At 44.8% G+C, this 24,755-nt stretch overlaps 1 protein-coding gene across 1 annotated transcript; it reads left to right on the forward strand.

Annotated features, from left to right (window-relative positions):
• The first annotated feature begins 7,427 nt into the window (after window positions 1-7,427).
• Window positions 7,428-24,312, forward strand: ATP6AP2 (ATPase H+ transporting accessory protein 2). Its single transcript, XM_004714568.2, has 8 exons — window positions 7,428-7,553; window positions 8,797-8,928; window positions 13,637-13,732; window positions 13,896-14,033; window positions 14,817-14,870; window positions 15,980-16,129; window positions 20,022-20,141; window positions 23,272-24,312. Exons 1-8 carry the CDS (start codon window positions 7,533-7,535, stop codon window positions 23,464-23,466), a joined length of 906 nt encoding a protein of 301 aa, XP_004714625.1. The 5' UTR covers window positions 7,428-7,532; the 3' UTR covers window positions 23,467-24,312.
• Window positions 24,313-24,755: the final 443 nt, after the last annotated feature.

The raw sequence follows: 24,755 nt of genomic DNA on the forward strand, positions 1-24,755 counted from the left end.
TGCTTAGGCATTGAACTGCTAATTGAGTGGTTTGAGGGGGGTCATTTCTTAACTCTAATCCGGGGCCCTCCGCAGACAAGGGAAGGCAGATTCAGATGTGCCTTCAGCCGCTGCGCTTCTTTGCCTTTCTCGTGGCTTCATGTCTGGTGGCTGTCATCAGAAATTGGTTGAGGCCTCCCTCCCCACACCCGGAGGGATGTTGCAGGTTACAGAAAGTTGGGGTGTCCTCATTGTTTGGGGTGTGATCTCTCCAGGCGGGCACAGTGTCCCTCCCAGTTTGTCTCAGTTCCTGATTTCAAGGATTTGGGAACTAAGAAGTGAGTCAGGTCCGTAGGATCACATGTCAAATAAATATGGTAGCTTGCCGAGTAGAAAATTTCGGCTCCTTCACATTCGGCCAGGATGGTGGCCGCCAACTAGTATTGAACCTCCGCTTGTGTATCATGTGGTGATGTACTTAATATCCGTACAAGAGGGGATCATCGTTTTACAGAGTAATAAAGCCTAAGTAGTTAAAGCCCAGCATCATGCGATGAGGCCTGGCGGCATCGTGGTTCTGTTAGGCTGCTAACCACAGGGTCAGCAGTTCAAATCCATGAGCTACTCCGTGGGAGAAATATGAGGCTTTCTGTTCTCTACTTTCGTAAAAAGAGACAGTGTCAGAAACCCTCAGGGGTAGTTCTACCTTGTCCTATAGGGTCATTATGAGTTGCCATCGACTGGATGGCACGGAGGCTTTTTTTGTTCATCATGCTGAAATTGAACCCCTTTCAACCCAGGCCCTTTCTGTTATGTGCTCTGGAGCACAGTATGAGGATGTGGGAGTGCTGTGTGGTGAACCTGAGTGGGCAGGCAGTGGAGAGCAAGAGGCTTAGCTGAGAACAGGTCTGAAAGAGGACTCTACTCCCGACCCCCACCCCATGTCAGTTTAAACCTGGGGTCTCCATAGGGAGGCCTGTACTTGCTGTGTAGATGCTGGGAAGTCCTGCTTTTGGAACAGCAGTGTTAATTCTTAGCATGCAGACCCCTGATATTGCTGAAATCTAGAGATCCCAACCCCCAGACTGAATGCCCACTGGGATGTGTGTGTGTGTGTTAACTGCACTATTTCCATACTTCAAAGGGGTTAGTGGTTTTTGTTTGTGTCTATGTTGAGTTCTGGAGAGAGCATTCTGATCTACCCAGACAGATACATTGAAGACTCTTTTTTTTATGTTTAAAATGTAGGCATCTTCCCTTTGATCCCAACTGAACATCTATTCTGGTTGATGGACTGATTCAGTGAGGTGTGGGGTTTTGGTGTTGTTGCTCTCTTGGGGGTTTGAGGTAGAGTAATTGTTCCTGTATATGGTTTGAATGTGCTTGCCTTATTAGAATAGTTTAGTTCATACAAGACCAAGAATCCGTTCCAATCAGCTCCTGCCTTACTTGGTCTGACTTGTCAGATGAGGTTCAATTAGTCTTGTTGTCCACGATGACTGATGATTTGGTGGGAAACATGTTTAAGAGCTCAGACTTCTTCATTTGAGGGAGGGGGAAACCTTCGAAATCCTTTAAAATGGTATTACTAAACTAAACATGATATTACTAAACTAGAACAAGACCAGAGGAAGGCCACTAGCTAGGGTTTGAATAGCAGCTCAAGAAAAATGTTTGCAGACATCCAGATGATCAGCCAGGGGAGACTGACCAAAGATGAGCCATGGCATTTGAGAAGATGTTGTATAGAAGGAGGCAGCCGTTTTGGTCACAGAGGACCCAAGTAGGTCCCACTGATTCTCTCCTGATTGTCTGCGCTCACCATCATTTAGGCGCCCAGCAGTGTGGTGGAGTTGCACTCCCAGGCGGAAGGGGCCTCACTCACTGGCTCAGGCTGGGCAGTCTCGGGTTTTCCTCAGGGGTGGGAGCATTTTTGATAAAATGTGTAAAAATGCAGAGATGAGAGGAAAGGAGCACAGAGTTCAGTAGGGGTGGAATGTATAGGGCTGGGGAAATCCCAGAAGTAAGAGAGCTGTGATTGGGGGGGGGGGGCGATTTTTGTCTTGAAGCAGAAGAGTGCAGGAACAGACCTCTCTGTGAAAAAGTGGTAGGAAGGCCAGATAGGAGGGTAGCGTGATCCATCATGAGGAGGCCAGTTCTAGCGAACCTGGTGAGGCCTGAAGAAAGTGCACTGGACATGGAGAAAAGACGCAAGAGCTAGAAAGAGGCAAGAAGGAGGGATACAAGTCAGTGACCGATTAACTGGTGCGGAGCAAGGATGTCACGAGAACTGCTGGGAGCAACTGCATGGACGGTGCTGTCATCCACAGAATGGGAGACTACAAGAGGAGCAGAGGGGAAGACGGTCTGAAGGGCCCATGGGTCTTAGACAGGAATGCCTAGCAGAGTGTTGAGTAGGCAGATCTAAGACTCCAGGGAAACGCAGACTGGAAAGGACAGGCTCTGTATCTTTGGTGTCCGTAGCTCTAGGAGTCCTAGATGGGCTCACGTGTAGGGGAGAATGGGGCTGGGGGGCGGGGCAGAGCTGTAGAACAGGAAAGCCTTCGGATCTAATAGCAGTCATGTCCAAAGTGCAGTGTGGTGGATGTTCATTAGGATGTCAGACGAAAGTACTGCCATCAAGTTGATGCCAACTCTTAGCAACCTTAGAGGATGGGGTGGAACTGCCCCTGTGGATTTCTGAGACTGTAACAACTCTTTATGGGAGTCGAAAGCTTTGTCTTTCTCCCTGAGGAGTGGCTGGTGGTTTTGAATTACTGACCTTGTGGTTAGCAGCCCAACATGTACCCACTAATGCCACCAGGGCTCCTCTGAAGAAGGTACTAGAACTTCCACTGTGTTTTTTTAAAATCTCATCTTATTTTTTGAATAGTGTGATAAGGGGCAGGTTTTGTAGACTCCATGTAGAATTGTCTAATGTTTTTTCATTATTCCATTTGGGGTTATGGATTTTAGAGAAGAACACCACAGGAATAATCACAGTCTTTAGGACATTTTAAAGAGTTTGTGTATTTTCGTGTATGTTATCATCTATTGCAAAAATGTAATCCATTATCAGTTTAGTACATACCTATATTTCATGGGAATATATGTGTGTTGGGGCTGATATCAAATTCATTCACCTTTGAAGTCATTCTGTATTTATTGAGCCATGATTCTGGGAGAGACAATGTTGTAGGAAGTAGGTGTGAAGTGACGTCCAAATCGGAGACATTTGGAGCCCCTGCTTTAAAGCACAGTAAGTGAAAGAAGCATGCCAGCTGAGAGATCCGGAGGAAAGCCGGACCTGGTGAAGACAAAGGCAGAGAGACTTTCTCTTGCATTCCCACGCTGGTTGGCTTTAAACTGCAGATGGCCTTTGCTCACCTTTCAAGGAGGGAGCTAATTGCTGCTTTGGAAGCTGACTAAATGTTGGGCCTCTTGTAGACGTGGTGAGTCAGTTCAGTAATGGGTGGGGGCAGAAGCCGGGGCTTGGGTTGTCGGTGCAGCGGGGAAGTGAGCACTTGAGGACACAAGGAAGTGTTTTGGGGGCCCATTAATTTAGACTGGGAGTACCCTGTGTGTATTTTTGTGCTGAAGTAAAAGAGCAGAGTTGGGAGAGAAAAACGATAGATAAATGTAACGTGATTTTATTAAACAAGTCTTTATTGAGCCACCTATATATTAGGTTTATGCATTGGGCTGCTTAGGCATTGAACTGCTAATTGAGTGGTTTGAAACTGCCTGCCTCTGGGGGGGGGGGGTAGAAAATGAGGCTTTCTACTCCTGTAAAGGGTTCAATCTAGGAAATCCACAGGAGCAGTTCTACCCTGACCTTACAAGGTCCCTAATAAGTCAGAATCGACAGTGAGTTTGATATTTTGTGGTGGTTGGATTTGGTTTTTTTGGTTTTTGTTTTTAACGTGTTAAGTGGGGCCATAGTGGTACAGAGGTTAAGCACTCAGATGTTAACTGAAAGGTGAGTGGTGTGACCCCACCAGCTGACCTCTGCTCCCATAAAAATTGACAGCCTTGGAAAGCTTATAGGGCGGTGCTAGTCTGTCCTATATGGCCTCTGGGTGGGCATTGTCTCACACCCAGGTGTGCTTGTTTTAGCATGTGTTAGATATGGTATGACAAAACCAACTGAGCCCTTGCCTTCTTGGAGCTTGTATTCTAGAGAGAGGTCATGTTATGCCTACTGCCAAGCAGCCACCTAACTATTCACATATTGTCTGCCCCAGAATCTTGGCTTAATGAATACTGAGTGACCCTGAAGAAGCTGACCTTAGACTGCCGAGAGAAAGGAGATCAGGATAGATGCCTGTGCAGAGGCATTTGAGGTGGGGAAGGAGCAGATAGCTGGGAGGATCCTGTTTTCTCTGTGAAGCCAGAGAGGAGGTTGTCTGGTGAGACTGAGTGGGGAAGTGACAGAATAGGAAGCTTAAAGGAGTTGGGAAGTTGATTTCAGCTCAGTACTAGGAAAAGCTTCTCAAGGGACGACAATGTTGGGACAATGGAGCTGATTGCTGGCAAACATGGTCTGTGAATTGAGTTGTGTTCAGGTAGAGAATGTGTGGCTTTCTGCCAAGTAGCCAGGACGCGTTCAGCAGCTGTTTGGACAAGATGGCCTTTCTGAGTATAGGAATCCCTGACTCTTGCGGTCTTCTGAAAACGTAGCCCCTTGAAGAACTGCCGCACAGGCATGGAAGTTGTCATTTTCTTGTGATGTGGGGGAACATTCACAGAGCAAATGGGTTTTCCATTTGGCAATCCCCACAATGTCACAGCACTCTTCCCACTTCCTGTTTACCATTTCCCTTCAGCCTCCAGTACTATCCTCTTCTGGCTTCTGGGTTTGAACTGCCAACCTTTCAGTTTGTAGTTAAGTGCTTAACCATTGTGCTAGCAGGAACTTCTGAGCATTAGCACCGGGCAGATGCTAAAGCACCCTTTTGGTCTCCAGTGGTTGATTGTTCTAAGGAACATGTGTCTCCCCAATGTTACTGCTGTTTGTCTTATAGAGCTGGCTGTTTGGCCGGAAGTTGAGCCACAGTTCAGTTCCAGGCTTGAAGGGTAACTGAGGGCCACAGTGGGAGGAGTTCCACTTGTCTCAATCAGCCCATTAAACTTGACCTTTTTTAATGATCAGTGCACATTTTTCTCCTGTTCTTTCCAGGACCTTGGATTGGAATCTCTTTCAAAGCAGTTAGGTAGTAGTTGTCGGGCACCACCTAGTTCCTCTAGTCTCAGGGTCCTGGAGGTTGTGGTTTTCGTTGTCCATTAGTCACTGTGAGCTAATTTTCATGTGTCTTTGATTTTCTCCACTCCGATTTAGTATAGCTTCGCTGAGGTTGAATAAGTAGGGCAAGATTTCAAAATGAGGTATTTCCAAGACAAAGTATGGCTCTGAAATGCATATAGTACTTCGAAAGGTCAGGAGAATAACAGGGACACTTGGTTAAAGTCGCTTGCTACTCCATATTCGTTAGAGTTTGCAATACTTTGTCTTTGTTGTTGGTAGGTGGCATTGAGGCAGTTCCGGCCCATGGTGCCATAGTGACCCTATCTATGGACCACAGAACAAAACACCACTCAGTCCTGTGCCATCCTCACTATTGTTCCTATGTTTCAGGCCATTGTTTCAGCCACTGCGCCGAGCCGTCTTGTCAAGGGCTTTCCGTTTTTTCACTGCCTCTCCATTTTACCAAGCATGTGTCCTTCTCCAGGGACTGGTCTCTCCTGACAGCATGTCCATAAATGACTGTTTCATTCTGTGGGGGTTTTTTTTGTCTGCCCTTGGCTAGAGCAATTTGGAAGTGCCTGCTGTGCTGCCTGCACTGAATTGAAACTCATAACTCTTCATGTTGTATCATCACCATCCTGAGGCCTTTTATTTACTGTCAATACTTCAACACCAGAACATTTACTGTTGCTTCCAATGTGATTCTTGTGATCTGTGCATGGTGTTTTCCTTCAATGTGGAGAAAACCCACAACACTTTGTTAAAGTCACATTTACCCATCCGAGTGTAGTTTTGGATTTGAGCTAATCCCTCTATAGGCACCCAAACTGTCTCATTAGCTGTTTGTCTCCATGTGCACTAGACATGATTGCTTTAGACCAGAGCCTCCCAAACGGATTTGGCACACTGCCCCCTTTTCAGGAGAAAACAAACAAACAAAAAACACCTCAGTGCCACCCCCTCGCCCCCCCCCCCAAGCAATTAAAAACTTTTGTAGTATAGCCTATAATCCAAGATAAAGGATGGGTATCTGCTTTTACAGCCCTCCTGGATCGCACCAGCACCCCCCCAGGGGTGTAGTATCACTCTTTTGGGGGAAACAACTGGTTTTAGCCAATTATGAGTAAAGGAGCAAGATACCCCATGCACCATCTCGACAGGCTTACAAAATCGTCTCTTGGTTGTCATCCTTCAGCATTTATTCCCAAACCCTGTGCCCCTGAGGAGCTGACCTTGTTACTGCACAATGCCTCTTCTCACCTCCCTGGTATGTCAGCTGGAAATACCGTCAAACTTGCGAAAGCCAGAACCTGTCTGTGTAGGAAAACTCCAATGTTTTCCACTAAACAGAGCGAGAGAGAAAGGTGGTGTGGGTGCCCTGACAAAGGCAGCGAACTTGCGAAATTTGGGGAAATGAAGTCATCCCTTCGAGTTCCAGCTCACCCCGTTTCACTGTTCCGTTTCCATGACATTGTCTGTGCCCCACAGTTGTCTTTGTGGGGTTCACCAGCTGTGCCAAGATACAGTGACTGGCACCTGCTTGAGTTCTACACTGAAGTAGGAAGGCGTTGATGAATTTCTCTCTGGGAAAGAAAACGTGCACTTTGAAAAAAAGGTTGAGGGTAGAAATGATTGACATCTCAAGTTTCTTCTCTTTTCTTTTTTTAGTCAGTGTTAGATGATGGTTTTGTTGTTCCGTTCTGGAGAAATGCCATTGGTTTCTAATTCCTGCCCAGTTACTTCCTGCCTGTCCCTGTGTGAGGGCCATCTCAAGAAAGCTGCCTAGCTCCTTGGGAGAGCGGGCCTCATCCCAGGGCCTTTGGCAGGTGCCATTTCTCAGAGTGATACTTTGACATAGAGGGTGCTGCTGCTGAAGCTATGCCGCAGTTTGCCCAATCATAATTGAGCCTATTGAAGCAACTGAGAATGGGGAAAGTGCCCAAGAGGGCTTCAGTAAGTTGGTGGGGAAATTCCGTGATCTTTTTCTTATCTCTCCCCACCCTTGAACTTTTTGAAGCCCTCTTTTGTATTATACTTTAACAACTTTGCAGACACATGATGCCTATAATATACAATACAGTGGCTTAGATATATTAAAAGAGTTGTGCAATTCCTCATATATGTATTTAATTATTTCAGGGTGGATGCAGAAGATTCCTGATGTGGCCGGTTCACTCACTGCTCTCTTTTCTTCCCAGGTGTTTGGGGAAACGAGTTTAGTATATTGCGATCACCAGGGACTGTTGTTTTCCGCGACGGAAACTGGCCTCTACCAGGAGAGCGGATCCCAGATGTGGCTGCCTTGTCTATGGGTTTCTCCGTGAAAGAAGTACGTGTAGTTATAAAATAGATGCCTATTGGGAGCTTCTTCTCGGAACATTTTTGTTGATTTCTTCCAGTAGCTCAAGAAAGCAAGCCTGGTGCATTTGGTGCAGAGTCCCAAAGCCCAAAAGCTCACTGGGAAATTAGGGAGATTTGGGATAAAGGGCATCCAGGTTGGCTTCTGAAACCAAATAATTATAAGTCATTATGTCATGGTTTATCCATGGAAATGAAGTAAAGAAAATGTATCTTTGTGATGACTCAAACAAACAAAATGTGTAGTTTGTTTGTTTAGTTTGTTTCATACAGATGCAAGCTTCATTATAGATGGGAAAATGTGTATGCGTTTCACCTGAAGTTCGAGTGGTGTGGTGGGTGGCTGTGCAGGACGCTTCGAACTGGGTTTGCTAGAATTCTTCTGTAACTGACTGCTCACAGTGCTAGGAGGGGAGGGCCACATCGTGGGTCTGTGTGGGAGCTCTGAAGGAAGGATGCGCAGCTTGCTCTCCTCCCACATCCCCCTTCCTACTAGTGAGGTTCTTGCCTTAGTCACGAAACCGCTTTCCTCCTAGATCCCGAGGCTCCTGGGAACTAGAAACTGCATGGCAGCTGCTCTGCTGCTGGGACCGAAGGAGCCACTGGGCAGAGTTGAACACAATGGGTTGTTTACATTGAAGGATGAAATTTGCACTTATAATTCTTTATAAACTGGACTTTGACTACAAATGGCTTTTGAAGTCACCATGAGAAATAATGATTAGCACATCAATGGGAGTTATTTTCAGCCGGAATTTTGTTTTTCATTGTTGGGTGTGTATGTGTCTTAGTCTACAGAGAATTTTTTAATGACAACCTTGCTACTTCACTCGGAAAGATCAAATGGAGGCTGTAGATAAAGGAGAGAAAGTGGGAAGAAAATGTTCATGGTTCTGTAAAGAGGAGAGGTTCTATAACTTGGGACCTGAAAAATGCTGACATTTCATTTGCTGACTTGCTTCCCCCTCCCCCTTGCCCCGCTCCCCCCAAAAAAGGCTGTGATGACTTACTATTAGACTTTGGTGTTTCAGATCCGTAGACCATTACAAAAACTGAGTAGGGAGATTTAGCACTGTTGATGGGATCATGACGAGAACATAAAATTCTGGTTTTATGCATTCGCCTTACCAGCCTTGCCCCAGACCCTTTGAACTCTGCGTGGTGGGTGTTATTGGAGGGAACTTCAGCCCTGTTTGATGTGCTTCAATGTGTAGGACCTCTCCTGGCCAGGACTGGCTGTGGGTGACCTATTCCATCGGCCTCGAGCGACTGTGATGGTGCTGGTGAAGGGGGTGGACAAGCTGGCTCTCCCACCCAGTAGTGTCATCTCATACCCACTGGAGAATGTGAGTGTTTATTCTTTTTTAAAAACGGAGGGGATGCCTTTATCATTTTTTCTGGTTCTTTATCATTCTTGAAATGCTTTCTAAGAACACTTGCCTTTTTTTATACGCATGGGTGGATATGTGAAATTTCTTTTTAAAATGTTCTTGATGGTTGTAAATCTTCTGAGGCTTGCCTGTTCCCTATGGTTGAGAGATTTTTATCAGATAAGAGGCAGAGAAATTGCCCCATTTTCAGAAGAGTCACTGCCATTGAGTCGGTGTCAACTCATAGCGAGCCAACTGGACAGGGTATAACTGTCCCTGTGCATTTCTGAGATTAACTCTATGGAAGTACAAAACCCCATCTTTCTCTGAGAAAAAAAAACAAAGACACCAGTTGGTTTTCTGTAGCACCTGCTCACCGTCTCCAGCTTTTCGAGTTTGCTACTCCTATCTGACACTTAAAGGTTCCCTGATGGCACAGAGGTTAAGAATTGGCCAAGGGCTCAAGTAGAAAGCAAATGTTTTTTTTTAAAACATTTTATTAGGGGCTCATACAACTGTTATCGCAATCCATACACACATCAATTGTGTAAAGCGCATTTGTACATCATTTCTCAAAACATTTTCTCTCCACCTAAACCCCCGACATTAGGTCCTCATTTTTCCCCTCCCTCCCCGCTCCCCCCTCCCTCATGAGCCCTTGATAGTTTATAAATGGGTATTTTGTCATATCTTTTCTGTCCGACATCTCCCTTCACCCACTTTTCGGTTGTCTGTCCCCCAGGGAGGAGGTCACATATAGTTCCTTGTAATCGGTTCCCTCTTTCCTACCCATTCTCCCTTTACCCTCCCTGTTTCGCCACTCACACCACTGGTCCTGTAGGGCTCATCCGCCCTGGATTCCCTGTATTTTCAGTTCCTATCTGTACCAGTGTACATCCTCTGGTTTAGCCAGACTTGCAAAGTCGAATTCGAGTCATGGTAGTGGGAGTGGGGAGGAAACATTTAGGAACTAGAGGAGAGTTGTATTTCTCATCGTTGCTACATCGCACCCTGACTGGCTCATCTCCTCCCTGAGACCCCTCTGCAAGGGGATCTCCAGTGGCCTACTAATGGGCTTTAGGTCTCCACTCCGCACTCCCCCCATCATTCACTATGGTAAGATTTTTTGTTCTGATTATGCCTTACACCTGATCCCTTCGACACCTCGTGATTGCATAGGCTGGTGTGCTTCTTCCATGTGGGCTTTGTTGCTTCTGAGCTTGATGGCCGCTTGATTACCATCAAGCCTTTAAGACCCCAGGCGCTATACTTTTTGATAGCCAGGCACCATCAGCTGTCTTCGCCACATTTGAAAGCAAATGTTTTGAAAATGATGATGGCAACAAATGCACAAATGTGCTTGACACAGTGGATGGATGGATGGATTGTCATAAAAGTTGTACGAGCCCCCAATAAAATGATTTTTTTTAAATTGGGCTGCTAACCACAAGGTCAGCATTTTGAAACCACTGGCTGCTCTGAGGGAAAAAGGCTAGGCGTTCTAGTCCTGTAAAGAGTTACAGCCTGGGAAACCCACAGAGGCAGTTCCACCTGGTCTTATGGGGTCCCTATGAGTGAGAATCTACTCAATGGCAGTGAGAGTAAGATTTGGCACTTAAGTGTATTCCTGTCTTGCTTTTGACTTTAGTTGTGCATGTAAAAATATTTGTGTGACATTTGACCTGGCACTGCCATGTGCTTAATGTGGAAGCATGGCCTCTCACTGCAGCTCACCTATTGACTGATAGGCCTGGGAAGAAAAGAGTGAGCCAGCAAAAGAGCCTGCAGTGGCCTTTGTATGTGCAAAGAGGAGAGAACAGTCAGGTGGGAAGGAGACAATATAACATTCTCTTTTAGTGCTTCGTTTTTTTCCCTAAGCCCCGGTGGCATAGTGGTTACACATTGAGCTGCTAACCCAACTGAAAGGAACTCTAGCCTTCCACCATTTTTAGAAGGATTCCATTCCTATAGAGTCAAAATATTTCTCAAAATCCCTAATGATATCTTTCCTTTTAACCAGAGTTGTTTGGCCATTCGGTTTTAGCATTTAATACCCTGTAATAACAGTCAAACGGGTGCACAGCAGTGCGCACAGTGCCACAGAGACCCAGCTGGCTTTGCTGTTGCGATGTTTGACAGGCTGCCGGCCAGCTGGCAGATCCAGGTCTAACTCGGGTGTGGGATTGGTGGCCTCAGTATGTCAATTAACACACCCACAAGTGTGTATTCGGTATCTGCTCATGGCAGGCACCGTCCTGGGGCCTGGGACTACAACAGTGGCACAATGGCCAGGGCCCTGGACCTGTTATGTTATAGCATAACAGAATGTTAAAGCAACTGGTGCAGATGAATCTGGGTAAAATGTATATGGCCACTTGTTAAATGCAACATTCCTGTAGGTTTCAAGTTATTTGCCCCAAGACAGTTTAAATAATTTTTTAATTGAGGCCATTACTCCTAAATACATACCAAACTATTTAGGAATAAACAGACATGATGTCACCAATATTTTGGGGGTTGGTTTGTTTGTGGAAAAAAAGATAGAATGCATATATAGTAGGAGGAAGGAGGAGAGTTCGTGCCAACAGGCGGGTAGAAAAAGCTGAGAAGCAAACTGATTTTTTCCACAGAACCTCCAAAAGGCTGAGGCATTAACAGTACCAGATACCTTGGAGCCTTGTAGTTGATCATCTTTTTTCTTTGCCTTCACAGTCATCTCATCTTTTGTTTGATTCTCAGTCTTCTCCACGTGGATTTCTGGGGATATCCTACCCGTTTTTCTTCAACTCACTAGGGGCAATTATGCTGGGGGTTTGCGTTACGTGTTCGTGTATTTCTTGCAAAGCCTGGGACGAACATAAAGGAAAGCTTTTCAGCTGATGAAAGGAAGTTGGCTAAGTCTGCTTTGCAAGTTCAGGTTCTAGCTTCTCTTCAGTTACTCAGTAACTTATTTTAAGAGAAGTTTGGAAAGATTTATTAATATGTAGCTTGAATAAAAGGTAAACAATTCTTTTGTTTAACAATAGTCTCAAATTGATAACCCTAGTTTTATGTCGGGATTTCATCAGTAGGATTTATATTGTCCATTGATTCCATATTATACATTTATATAATTACATTGGTACTAATTTGCTACTTATAAACATGAACCTGTAAGTAGTAAGGCGAGGGGCGGGGATGGTAAAAAGAAAATTTTGTAAGAAATCTCCATGAAAAGAAAATACTACTATCTTGCTTGTAATCATATAATAAAATGCCAGGGATAAAATTACTTTTTCAGGGGAACCATTACCCTAACTCATTTTTAAAACAATGTAAGGCAAAGCTACATCTTGTCTAAGAGGCTGCAGTCTGTCTGAAGACAAATGCTAAATGTTAGCTAAATCCTGCTAACAAACATTTTTTTTGATGTGGAATGAAAAATTAGGCGGGGAGGGGGGTGAGAATGAAAGGAAAATAAGGTGTGTTTCTTTTACAGTTAAATGTTAATACCACATCAATGGCTCTGAGAAGGATCACATTAGAAGGGCCTGAATAGAATGGGAGGAAAATGCGGAGCAAAGCTCAGTCATAAAAGAGACCAAGCTTACTTGTCAGATAGAGACAGGTGGGGCCCCCAAAACTATGCCCCTTAGTCACCCTTCGGGTCTTGAACTGAACTCTCCCCTGTGGTAAGATAATCAGCCATTCAAAACAAAAGGGCAGCATTTCCCCAAGGACAAAGTTCAAAGGGTTAGGAACGAAAGGAAACCGGAAACAAGGGGAGGAAATGGGGTAAGTGATGGTTCCTTGAGGAAATTGCAGTGGGTGAGTTGACACAAAATGTATGAATTGTTGGATGTAAAACGGATACCTGCTCTATAAACCTTCACCTAATTCACCATTTAAAAAATTTTCATTAAGACTTCAAACTCTTCTATATAACCTCTTTTTTATCTTTTTAAAAATGTTACTGCAGTGAAATACATAGAACAGAACATTGGCCATTTCGACCATTTTTACCTTCACCATCATATGAAGCCACTGTTTGTTCCCCAAATTGTTTATAGTCACCCTTAACAGAAACTCAGTGCCCCTTAAATATTTCTGTCCTGTCGCCCCCTACCACCAGCCCTAGGTAACTACTAATTGTATGGCCACCTCTTAAAGGCAGGCAGGTTGATACTTTATTGTGGGGTACACATGCAGCGTAGCACATTTACTCAGTATTGAAATCAGATGTATTGCTTAAAACTCAATCTGTGGTAGACTGTGTGTCCTGAGTGTGTGCAAGGAGATGGGAGCTTATGCCCCCTCAAAAAACTCCCTGCCCTCAAGTTAATTCCAACTCATAGTGACACTACGGGGCAGGGTGGAACTGCCCCTGTGGATTTCTGAGACTGAAAATACGTGCAGGAGTAGAAAGCCTCATCTTTCTCCCTGGGAGTAGCTGGTGATTTTGAATTGCTCATCTTGTGTTAGCAGCCCAGCGGATAACCATTGTTGGCCCCCTATGGGGCTGTTTAGTTTTCTATGCCCAGAAAAATCCTCTCTGTTTGGAAATAATTTAAATTTTTTGAATTTACTTAGAAAATGCTGCTTTTGAAAGTCCCCCCCCCTTTTTTTTTAAGTTAAAGTCCCACCTGAATGATTTTCTTCCTTCTCTGGTTCAGACAACAACTAAGGTCTTACTTTCCCATTTCAGGCAGTTCCTTTTAGTCTTGACAGCGTGGCAAATTCCATTCACTCTTTATTTTCTGAAGAAACGCCTGTGGTTCTGCAGCTGGCTCCTAGTGAGGAAGTAAGTGATAATGGTTTTACTGAAGGTGCTTTAAAACAGATATGTTCATTATCCAATAAAAGTTTAAAACTAACGTTAGGAAAATCGCTGTCAGACCCCAACGGGTGTTAGCATACATCTGTAGAAGGTGTGTGTTCATGTGAGGTGTGGGTTCTTCTTGCAGAGAGTGTACATGGTGGGGAAGGCAAACTCGGTGTTTGAAGACCTTTCAGTGACGTTACGCCAGCTCCGGAATCGTCTATTCCAAGAAAACTCTGTTCTCAATTCACTCCCTCTCAATTCCTTGAGTAGGAACAACGAGGTAAGTGGGGCAGCTCTTGAGTGACTAAGTGACTGCTTCGGCTCCTGACCAGTGCAACCTGGACGTTTTAGAAAATGAAAGTTTCTGTGAATTTACTTTGGAGTAGTTGTCTTCTGAAACCCTGACTCTCCTGTGAGTTGAGCAGTCATAAACAGTGTTACTGTCACACAAGGGTCGCCCTGTATTAGTCTAGACAAGTCTGAAACCAGTGGCTGCTGGAGCTGGAACGTGGGAGCTAGGGTGACTGCTGCTTGCTACTGTTTGGCCACATTTTTCTAATCACTCTTAACAATACCGTACCAGCCCTGCTGTGGACTCGGGTCCTTCTGCTTCATCATGGGTCCGCTCCCACTCCTAACTCACCTTTGGGGCTGGCCGCCTCGCCTCTGTTTTCTACTCTGGATGATCAGGACCACCACCTGCTAGTCTCCGCTGGGCAAAGTGTTCCTGGACAGGGAAGGAGCTGGCAGGGTGTCTTGCACTGTGCCAGGTGCTCCGAAAGGCCCGAGGGGAAACCACGGTAGGGTTGGGCTGCTTTGTCATCGTTTTCTCAGAAGCGTAGCAATTGAGGTCAAATAAACGTGAGGGAATGGAGACTAACCATTTTTGCTGATCAACAGGGTGTCATAAACATTTTCATTGGAAACGAATCTACCAAATGGAGGGCAGTTGCCCTAAAATTTTCCTTGATGTGATTCCCATTTGTAATATCCAGAGCCTTGCTTATTAAATGACAGATAAGAATCTCTGTTACATAATTTGCAATCTTTTGGCTCTCTAAAGGTCGACCTGCTCTTTCTTTCGGAACTGCAAGTGCTCCATGATATTTCGAGCCTGGTAAGTAGGCTGTCTGAGTTTTTCAGTCCCATTTATTTTGCTTCCAGAAGACATTTCTAGAGACTCCTTGAGCGATCAGGAAACCAGCTGAAAAATTTGATTGCGGTTTATGATCCCATGAAAATTGACAAATTAGCATTATTGCTGAAAATCCTGAATGCAGATGAGTTGGCATTTTTACCTGTATGAGGGAGAGACTCTCTCCTCCCAAGAATGCAACCCTGGGAATAAGGATACCTGGCTATAGTCCTAAGGGGGCCGTGCACGTCTTGTCAGACATTAAGACTCAATTCCCGTCTCTTTAGCTCTAAAATGGAAATAACCATTTGGACTAATTGCACTGTCCACCAGGTCCTCAAGGAAGAGCATACATCTGTCTACGGTGTTTTGTTTTTGTTTCAGTGAATGGTTTTGATTTTTAAATCATCCTGTGACTCAGATACAAAAGCTTACTGGTTGGCTATCTTCTGAAGTTGTTTCCCGAAAGTTTCCGTTGGGTATCGGCTCTAGGAGGTAGACATGTATCCTGGTGGTACAGCAGTTAAGAAGTTGACTACTTGCTGAGAAGCTGGTGGCTCAAACTCACCCAGAGGTGCCTCGGAAGACAAGCTTAGGAAAGACCAGGCTTACCAACCCTAGGGAGCAGTTCTCCTCTGCACATACTGGTCACTGGGAGTCAGACCCAGCCGGACAGCCTCGAACAACAATCATTGGTTCCAGGAGGCAGTGTGCCAGAGGCCTGGGAGGACATGGGAGTAGGTGATCCGTTATCTTGGCACCAATGGCTCGGGCTCTCCTGAGATCAAACCGGTCCGACCATCTGTGTCTTTTTACTGCCTGGCCCATGTTTGAGTTTTTTAAATGGTGAATTTGTTTTAAAGATATTTGGGGAGTTCTGTAACTGCTTCTCAAAATGAGATGTGTATTGGGATTTGCTTTATCCAAAACTCCCATTTCAACCTGTTCCATTTGCCACCGTTTTATACTGTCCGTGTGTTGTGGCATGCCAGAAGGGGCTTGTTAGCCTGGTTGAGTTAGGCATAAAGCTTCATCTGACTGTGTTTTATTTCTTCCTTTATTGGCTACCCCCCACCCCCACCCCCTTTAAGCTGTCTCGACATAAGCATCTAGCCAAGGATCATTCTCCTGATTTATATTCACTGGAGCTGGCCGGTTTGGATGAAGTTGGAAAACGTTATGGAGAAGACTCTGAACAATTCAGAGATGCTTCTAGGGCCCTGGTTGAATCTCTGCAAAAGGTGAGTTATCAGCGTGGTAGGTGGGACCACTTCGCTTTGAGCCTCTCAGTGGAAGAATCTGCTTTGTGAAAACGTGGCTGGTTGAAGTCTTTCTTACTCGCCGTCTTTTGGTGGCCAAGGACGGCAGGAAAGGGGTGGGATATAGCTTCCTAATGCTGTCAGAGGGTCCCTGGGTGGCACACATGGTTAAGCAAACTCATTCAGAGGCACCTCCGAAGACAGGTCTGGGATCTTCTTCCCAAAGGTCTCAGCCATGAAGCCTTGGGAGCAATTCCACTCTACACACATGGGGTCACCAAGGATCAGCGTTGACTGGATGCCAACTACCAACCCAGGCCCTGGGCACCGGATGGCATTAATCATTAGTAACTGGCAAGATCATTGCTTCGTATGTTTTGCTTTGTTTTGTTTAACTTAGGAGCGGGATATGTGTATGATTATTTTCTGGTGCCATAACATTTTCTCTTAATTGGGCTCTTTAAATAATAAAGCCAGTAAATATTAATAAATGGTTACAAACACCCGCCCCACCACCCAAAAAAAAAGACCCAAATTGGTTGCATCAGTTCCAACTCATAGTAACCCTAGAATGCAGAGCATCACTGTCCCGTGGCATAGTGGTTAAACGTTGGGCTGCAATCTGCAAGGTCTGCAGTTCGAAACTTCAAGCCACCCCGCCAAAGAAAGACGAGGCTTTCTACTCAAGAAAAAAGGCGACAGTCTCGGGAACCCGCAAGGGCAGTTCTGCTCTGTCTTATAGCATCGCTATGAGTTGGCAGCAACTTGATGGCAGGGAGAATCTGTTCAGAAGCCGGGTGCCACAACTTTCTTCTGTGGAATGGCTAGTCATCGAAACTGCCAACCTTTAGGTTAGCAGCTGAGAGTTTTAACCACATTTCTCCTGTTGCCATTTGGACATTTTTCGATATTTTACTACTGTGAATGTTACTGTGGTGACCATCTTCGCTGCCATTGGGTTGATGCCAACTCATAGCGACCCTATAGGACAGGGTAGAGCTGCCCCTGTGAGTTTCCGAGACTGTAACTCTTTACAGGAGTAGAAAGCCCCATCTTTCTCCCTTGGAACAGCTTTTGGTTTCAAACTGCTGACCTTGCAGATCGCAGCCCAACTCGCAACCACTACGCCACCATCTTAGTCCTGTATAAATCATTGCCTTCAGCTCTGACTATTTCTTTAGGGTAAACTTTCACGAGATTATTGGGTAAGAGAATGTGAACTGTTAAGGCTCTTGGCACTCCAGAAAGGTTATACATATTATATCACTCTATGAAAATACCTTTATAAGTCGTAGGCCATACTTTTTGCTCTGTTAAAGTGTAGAACTCGATGGTTGTTAGTGTATTTACAGAGTTAGGCAACCATCGCAATCTAGTTGTAGAACATCTTTGACACCCCCAAAGAAACCCTGTGCCCATTCAGCACTCCCCCATGTTCCATGCACACACACTCAGTCCCAGCCCCTGACAACCACTAATTTGCTTTTGATCTCTTGATTTCCCAATTCTGGACATTCATTTAAGTGGGATCGTGCAATAAGTGCCTTTTTTGGTCTGGTTTCTTTCATTTAGCATGTTTTCAAGTTCATCCCGGTAGTGGCATGTATCAGTACTTTATTTCATTGTATGGCTGAATGATGTCCCTTTATATTTATGTTCAACCAGCCTTTCATTGATCAGATGAACATTTGGGGTTGTTTCCTGTTTGGGGCTTATTATGAATAGCGCTGCTAAGGACATTCATGCATACGTTCTTTTGTGAGCATGTGTTTTTTATTTGTCTTGAACTAGGAATGGAATTACTAGGTCCTATGACAACTGATTCAGGGTTGCTATAAGTCGTCATCGACTCAATGGCAATGAGTTTGAGTTTTTATAACTGTTCATGTGTTGGGCTGCTAACCGCCAACTGCTCCATGGGAGAACGATGGCGTTTTCGAGTCCCATAGAGAGTCACAGTCTCGGGAACCCCACAGAGCAGTCTAACCTGCCCTGTCGAGTTGCTATGAGTCGCCATCGACTCCATGGCGGTGAGTGAGTTGATAACTGTTCAAAGATAGAATTCTGATTTTTAAACCCGGGATACTCTTTTTCTTTAAGGTAGCTAATTGCTCATCAGCTATGGAACAATGGCGTAGTGGTTACACATTGGGCTGCGATCCTCAAGGTCAGCAGTTCGAAACCACCAGCCGATCCAGAGCTCGGGAGAAAAGACAGGGCTTTCGACTCCCGTCAAGAGTCCCAGTGTGGGAAACTCACAGGGGCACCCATTCTACCCTGTCCGGTAGGCTCACTGCGAGTCGCCCTCGACTCCGTGGCAGTCAGTTTGAGAATTTCTCATCAATTTCATCATCCTTTCTTCTTTTGAATTGTCCGTGTTTTTGTGCTGTTATTCGTTTGTGGCATTCATTGTGCTGGGCAGAAGGTTCTGCTGGCAGGGATGGCGAGGAAGTAGAGCGCCTTGGTCAGGGTGTGTGTGGAGTTGCTGTGCAGTGCTTTCTCTGCTGGCTGGACCAGCATCCTTTACCCTGGGTTTCTGTGGAGGCAGAAGACTGGGAACTGGCTAGTCATTGTGGAGTGCTATTGTATGCGCCCACCGGAGCTCTGGGGGCAGCATTGTGGGGTCTGCCTTGGGCTGCTTACCGCATGGTGACCAGCTCGAAACCAGCAGCTGCTCTGGGGAAGGAGGAAGCTTTCTCCTCCTGTCAAGATTTACCATCGTGGACACTCACAGGGGCAGCTCTGCTCCGTCCTCCAGGGTCGCTATGAGTTGGACTTGACTTGGGCCGTGAGTTTGGTTTGGGTTGGATTGGCCAACTACGAGGAGAACTGGACTCCCTCGGTCTTTGCCAGGCTCCGTGTTTGTTAATGGAGTGGGTTTTAAGAGGGAAGTGGAACAAAGGTTTAGAGCACCCAGCGTTCACCCTTGTTTGGAGGGCTTTTCAGCAGTTGTTTCTCCTGGCTGGTCTTAGCTCCCAGCTGGTGAGGTTTTCGTCTGGAATTATTTCATCTGACTGAGAACTAAAGATCACCAGCGTCCCAGCCCTCCCTGCTGTTCCTCCCCTTCCATCTTAAGGGGGCTGGAGAAGCAGAGGCTGGTCCCTGATCCAGCTGCATGGCCATGCCCTGCTCATCACCCACCAAACCTTTGTAAACAGCCTTCTTAAAAGTGTCATTTACAAGGTAGAAATCATTTCAGCCCATATGACCAAACTGCTTTCTGTAAAGGTGGTTTTAACCCACATTCTCATCAGCAAGCATGGTAGTTCCTGTTCGCAGTCATTTTCAAATTCAATTTTATGGAGATTCTTCAAGAACTCAATGAGACACTCCAAGTAGAACACCTAGCCCAGGGCCGGACGCCGAGTGGACACATAATAAATGCTGGGTTGTCAATGTGGCTCCATCGGCGAAGTGTTTGCAGGTGTTTGTGACCAACCAGAACCCACTAAGCAAGATTGTTCCGTGGCCCTCTCCCCAATGCCTACGCCCCGAAATTCATGCTCTTCTTAAAGTATGTTGACCATTTGAATGTTGAATTTGACACTTTTCTGAGTGCCTCAACATAGACCTTTAATGCTGCTGCAGTGATGACATGCCGGGTTGCGGTCCGCAGTTTGAAACCTCCGGTCACTCTGAGAGAGAAAGGCGGGCCTTTCTACTCCTGTGAACCAGTGCAGTCCGGAAACTCAGAGGGGCAGCTCTCCCTGTCCTATAGGTTGGCCTTCACTCGATGGCACCGAGTTTGCTTTTGAGAGTTTGGTCCTTCATAAGCCAATGGGTACCTGTGTGTGGTTCTTGTGGCTCTGCTGAAGCTCTACCAATACCTTAGGATGGTTGTGATTCATAATCATGTTCATGAGTACATTTTCAGTTTGCAGATGACATGTACAATCTCTATGGTGGGAACGCAGTGGTAGAGTTGGTGACTATCAAGTCTTTCGACACATCCCTGGTGAGAAAGACCAGGACTATCCTTGAGGCAAAACAGATGGTGAGTACAGTTTTCCATCCTGCATGAAGATTGTAAAAGTAACTGAAATCCTCTCGTCGCCCATGGATGGGGGATATGAAAAAGCAGTCAGGAAATGTGGGAAACACAGCTTTCAAAACAAAGAAAGAAAGAAAACCGCTCTCTTGGCCACATGACATAAGTGACTAGATCCGGGTATATGCTCTCAGTAGTACTCGCTTCTTTGGCTTTGTAACTGGAGATGATGCAAGACTTCCAGTTAGGGATAAAAAAAGTCGAAGCTTCAAAACAAAGGCCAAAAATCAAAAAAACACTACTGCCATGGAGTTGTTTCCGATTCGTAGCAACCCTGTACAGGGTTTCCGATGTAAATCTTTAGGGGAGCCGTTGGCTGGGTTTTACGTTGACTTTTCTGGTATGGATTCTGCTTTGATTTTTAAGCATGTACAAGCCATGGTCAAGGGACTTTGGTGGTATAGTGGTTACACATTGAACTGTTAACTGCATGGTCAGGAGTTCAAAAGCACCAGCCACTCCAAAGGAGAAAAACCAGGCTTTCTACTCTTGTAAACGAATTCCAGTCTCAGAAACCAACATGAGTAGTCTGCCCTGTCCTGGGGTTTTTCATTTGAGGCCCTGGTTAAAAAAACATGTGTGTGCATATACATATGTACATTTTGTTTGGTTTTAAGTGGATTATACATAAGTACATAACTTTTTTTTCTTTTTAAAATCATTTTATTGGGGGCTCGTACAACTCTTATCACAATCGATACATCCATCCATACATTGTGTCAAGCACATTTGTACATTTGTTGCCATCATCATTGTCAAAACATTTTCTTTCTACTTGAGCCCTCATTTTCCCCCTCCCTCCCCGCTCCCTCTCCCTCATGAACCCATGATAATTTATAAATTACTATTTTGTCATGTCTTACACTGTCCGACATCTCCCTTCACCCACTTTTCTGTTGTCCGTCCCCCAGGGAGGGGGTTATATGTAGATTCTTGTGATTGGTTCCCCAACTCTCCCCCACCTTCCCCTTACCCTCCTGGTATCGCTACTCTCATTATTGGCCCTGAGGTGTTTAGCTGTCCTGGATTCCCTGTGTTTCCAGTTCCCATATGTACCAGTGTACATCCTCTGGTCCAGATGGATTTGTAAAATAGAATTGGGATCATGATAGTTGGCAGGAGGAAGCATTTAAGAACTAGGGGAAAGTTGTATGTTTCATCATTGCTGCACTGCACCCTGACCAGCTCATCTCCTCCCTGAGCCCCTTCTGTAAGGGGATGTCCAGTTGCCCACAAATGGCCTTTGGGTCCCCATTCTTCACTCCCCCTCATTCACAGTGATGTGATTTTTGTTCTTTGATGCTCGATACCTGATCCCTTCGGCACCTCATGATCGCACAGGCTGGTGTGCTTCTTCCATGTGGGCTTTGCTGCTTCTCAGCTGGATGGCCACTTGTTGTATGCCATTGAGTAGAATCTGACTCAGCAACGCTGTAGGCAGAGTCGAACTACCCCACAGGGTTCCGAAGGCGGTAATCTATATGAAAGCAGACTGCCACATCTTTCTCCCACAGAGCGGCTGGTGGGTTCCAACCTCTGGCCTCTAGGTTGGCAACAGAGCACGTAACTGTTGTAACTCCCAAGAATCCTTATGTAACATTTAGTCCTAGTTAAATAATAAAATAACAGTAGCACTGCCTGCCCATCATATAGCTTAAGAAAGGTAACACGTGTTGCTTTGCAGCCCCACCACCCCCCGTCTTACCTAACTACCCTCCCCATCCTGAGGTAATGTGGTGCTGAATCTCTTGTTCATCATTCCCTGGCATTTCTTTATAGTTTTAATTACATCTGTATTTATCCATAAATGATATTTGGTTAAACAAACAAACAAACAAATAAGGAATACTTGGGTTTTCCTGCATCTGAATTTCATATAAATGGAATCATACTCTATTTCTTCTGTGTTCTTTGCACACTAATATTTTTAAGAATCCTGCAGATTAATGAACATAGCTGCCGCACCATCATTATACTGCTCTGTATTCCATGGCCTCTAAGACCTGGTGGCACTGTCTAGTAAGTGTTGGACTGCGAACCACGAGGTCAGCAGTTCAAACCCACCAGGTGCTACTCTGCAGGAGAAAGATGAAGCTGTCTGCTCTAGTCAAGATTTATAGCCTCGCTGTGACATCCCCTCACAGAAGAATCATAAGGAAGGGATGAGTCAACCAGCGTGAAGTACAGCACTGATGAAACACACACCATTCCTCTGGTTCCTTGAGGCTTCCTCACCCCCCACTATCATGACCCCAGTACTGCCTTTCACTGTGGGCTAGACCAGAGCATCTGCACAGGTATGGATAACAGCTCAGGACACACAGAATCCAGGTCAGATAAACCCCTCAGGCACAGAAATAGGAGTATCGATACCAGGGAAGTAGGGGGAAGGTAGGTAGGGGGAAGAAACTGCGGGGGAAGGGAGACAGCAGTTGGTGTAATATATGAAAATAATAAGAATTTACAATTTATCAAGGGGTCATGAGGGTGGGAGGAGGGAAGGGTAAAAAGAGGAGCTCAAACAATATAAATATATAGAAAATGATGGCAACATATGTATAAATATGCTTGATACAATTGATGTATGGATTGTTATAAGAGCTGTAGGAGCCCCAATAAAATGATCTTTTAAAAAATGTATAGCTTCGGAAACCCCATACAGGGTCACAGTGACTCGTAACCATCTTGACAGCAGTGGTGGTCTGCATAGCTTCCATGGTATGGGCCTCTTTTGATGGGCATTTCCATCCATGCCTCATGGCACACAGACACGTTTCCCCAGGGTGTGAACTTGCCGGGCCACCAGATACATCCACATTCAACCTTTTTATGCATTGCCACACTTTCTCAAGCAGTTGAGCCATTTCATGCTTTCATCAGCTATGTCCGTCTCCTTGCAAGTTCCTCTTCTTGGCTTCTCCTGTCAATAACTGATGGCACTTCTGAGTGAGTGAGTGAGTGAGTGAGTGAGTGAGTGAGTGAGTGCTAGATAAGTGAAGCACAGCTGCCAGATTGGAGTCATTTGTTGTTTTATCATTCTTCCCTCTTGATTGTTTTTCCCTTTTCTTGATTGTAGAAAGCCCCATCAAGTCCCTATAACCTTGCTTATAAGTATAATTTTGAGTATTCGGTGGTTTTCAACCTGGTCCTTTGGATCATGATCGCCTTGGCCTTGGCTGTGATCATCACCTCTTACAACATTTGGAACATGGATCCTGGCTATGATAGCATCATTTATAGGATGACAAACCAGAAGATTCGAATGGACTGACCTTTCCTTACGCCAGACATAGAAAAGGGGGTTGGAAGCTTGCCATTTTGTTAAAATAAATCTATCCATGATTTAAAGTAGGTAGTATACTTTAAATTTATAAAAAAGAAAACTTTGTGTGCCTGTGACTGTTTTTTTTAGAGTGAATTATTGATGTGAATCAAATTGTGTGATATAGATTCCATAAGATGCTCGAATATTAAGATATAGCCATTTAATAGTATAATTTCATTCCATTTGATATTTGGAAATATGCACTGAAATAAATGTAAAATGTTTAGATTAGCTTGTGTTATTTATGTTGAAAAACTGCACTGAATTTATTCGAGAAACTTAAAGATGCTTAAAGTCCTTAACATGGAGATACGTGGAAATCACATTTGGGCCGTTAATATACTATGAACCATTTGTAAATGTCTTAATTTGATGTAACTGTCTCTGAAACAAGAGACCGGATTTCCAACCTAGTGGGGCCCTACAATATGGATATACTTACATACTCGCTTACTCCTGGAGCTGTATTCCGATAGAGGGTAGCAATTTTCAAACCTCTTCAGAAAGTTTGGTGTTCCGTATGGTCTGATGTTGATATTAAAAAGACAGCTAGATTGATCTAAGAAGAAACTAGCTGTGTAGAGAGAAAGCTGCTTGTGCATAAAAAAGCAACTCTTTAGGGCATGAATATAAAATATTTTATTTCAGTAACTTCTCCCCCGTACAAGTATATATGGTTTGTGGTACAACTTCATTTTATCGAATATTAAATGGATGTAGCTAATTCCTACTTTTCATGTGGAAGTGGACCAACGTCTATAAAGAGTGACAAATAAAGATAATGATTCCAAATTTGTGTCATTTCAATATTAATCTGTTTTATATTGTAAAAAGCTAACTCAACTGGGTTTCAGTTCAACAGAATTGACCAATTCCACAAATCCTCTTTTGCTTTTCCTTTTTGCTTCTCATTTGTTTATTCTCACTGCTTCCTGCAAGTCAGTACCAATTTAAGGAAGCCGTTTTAATTACCATTCTTGTTACGAATTTGTAACGGCATATATGATAAAGTCTCACTTGACGTTGAGTAGGAGAGGCTCACGTTTTTCCTACAGCATTCTGAAAGATGACTAAGCACCTACTTGGTTATAAAGGCCTAGGGCACAGGCCTCCAGCTCTTCGTAGTCTCTCTTAAAAGACCTGGGAAGTTTACATTGAATGCTCGTCTAACCCAAGTTTAGCATGAGCATGCCCTGCCCCTGGGAGCCACACTTGGGCTTCTTGCTAGCTGTTCC

This window comes from Echinops telfairi, unplaced genomic scaffold (assembly GCF_000313985.2).
Source record: "Echinops telfairi isolate 266 unplaced genomic scaffold, ASM31398v2 ScPeMD7_26;HRSCAF=91, whole genome shotgun sequence".
NCBI classification, from domain to species: Eukaryota; Metazoa; Chordata; class Mammalia; order Afrosoricida; family Tenrecidae; genus Echinops; species Echinops telfairi.

Excerpts from the sequence above, each read along its gene's own strand:
- ATP6AP2 (XM_004714568.2), top strand. The coding sequence starts at position 7,533 with ATGGGTTTCTCCGTGAAAGAA. Across the intron at positions 14,871-15,979 it reads TCCATGATATTTCGAGCCTG|CTGTCTCGACATAAGCATCT; the intron begins GTAAGTAGGCTG and ends ACCCCCTTTAAG. Across the intron at positions 20,142-23,271 it reads TCCTTGAGGCAAAACAGATG|AAAGCCCCATCAAGTCCCTA; the intron begins GTGAGTACAGTT and ends TCTTGATTGTAG.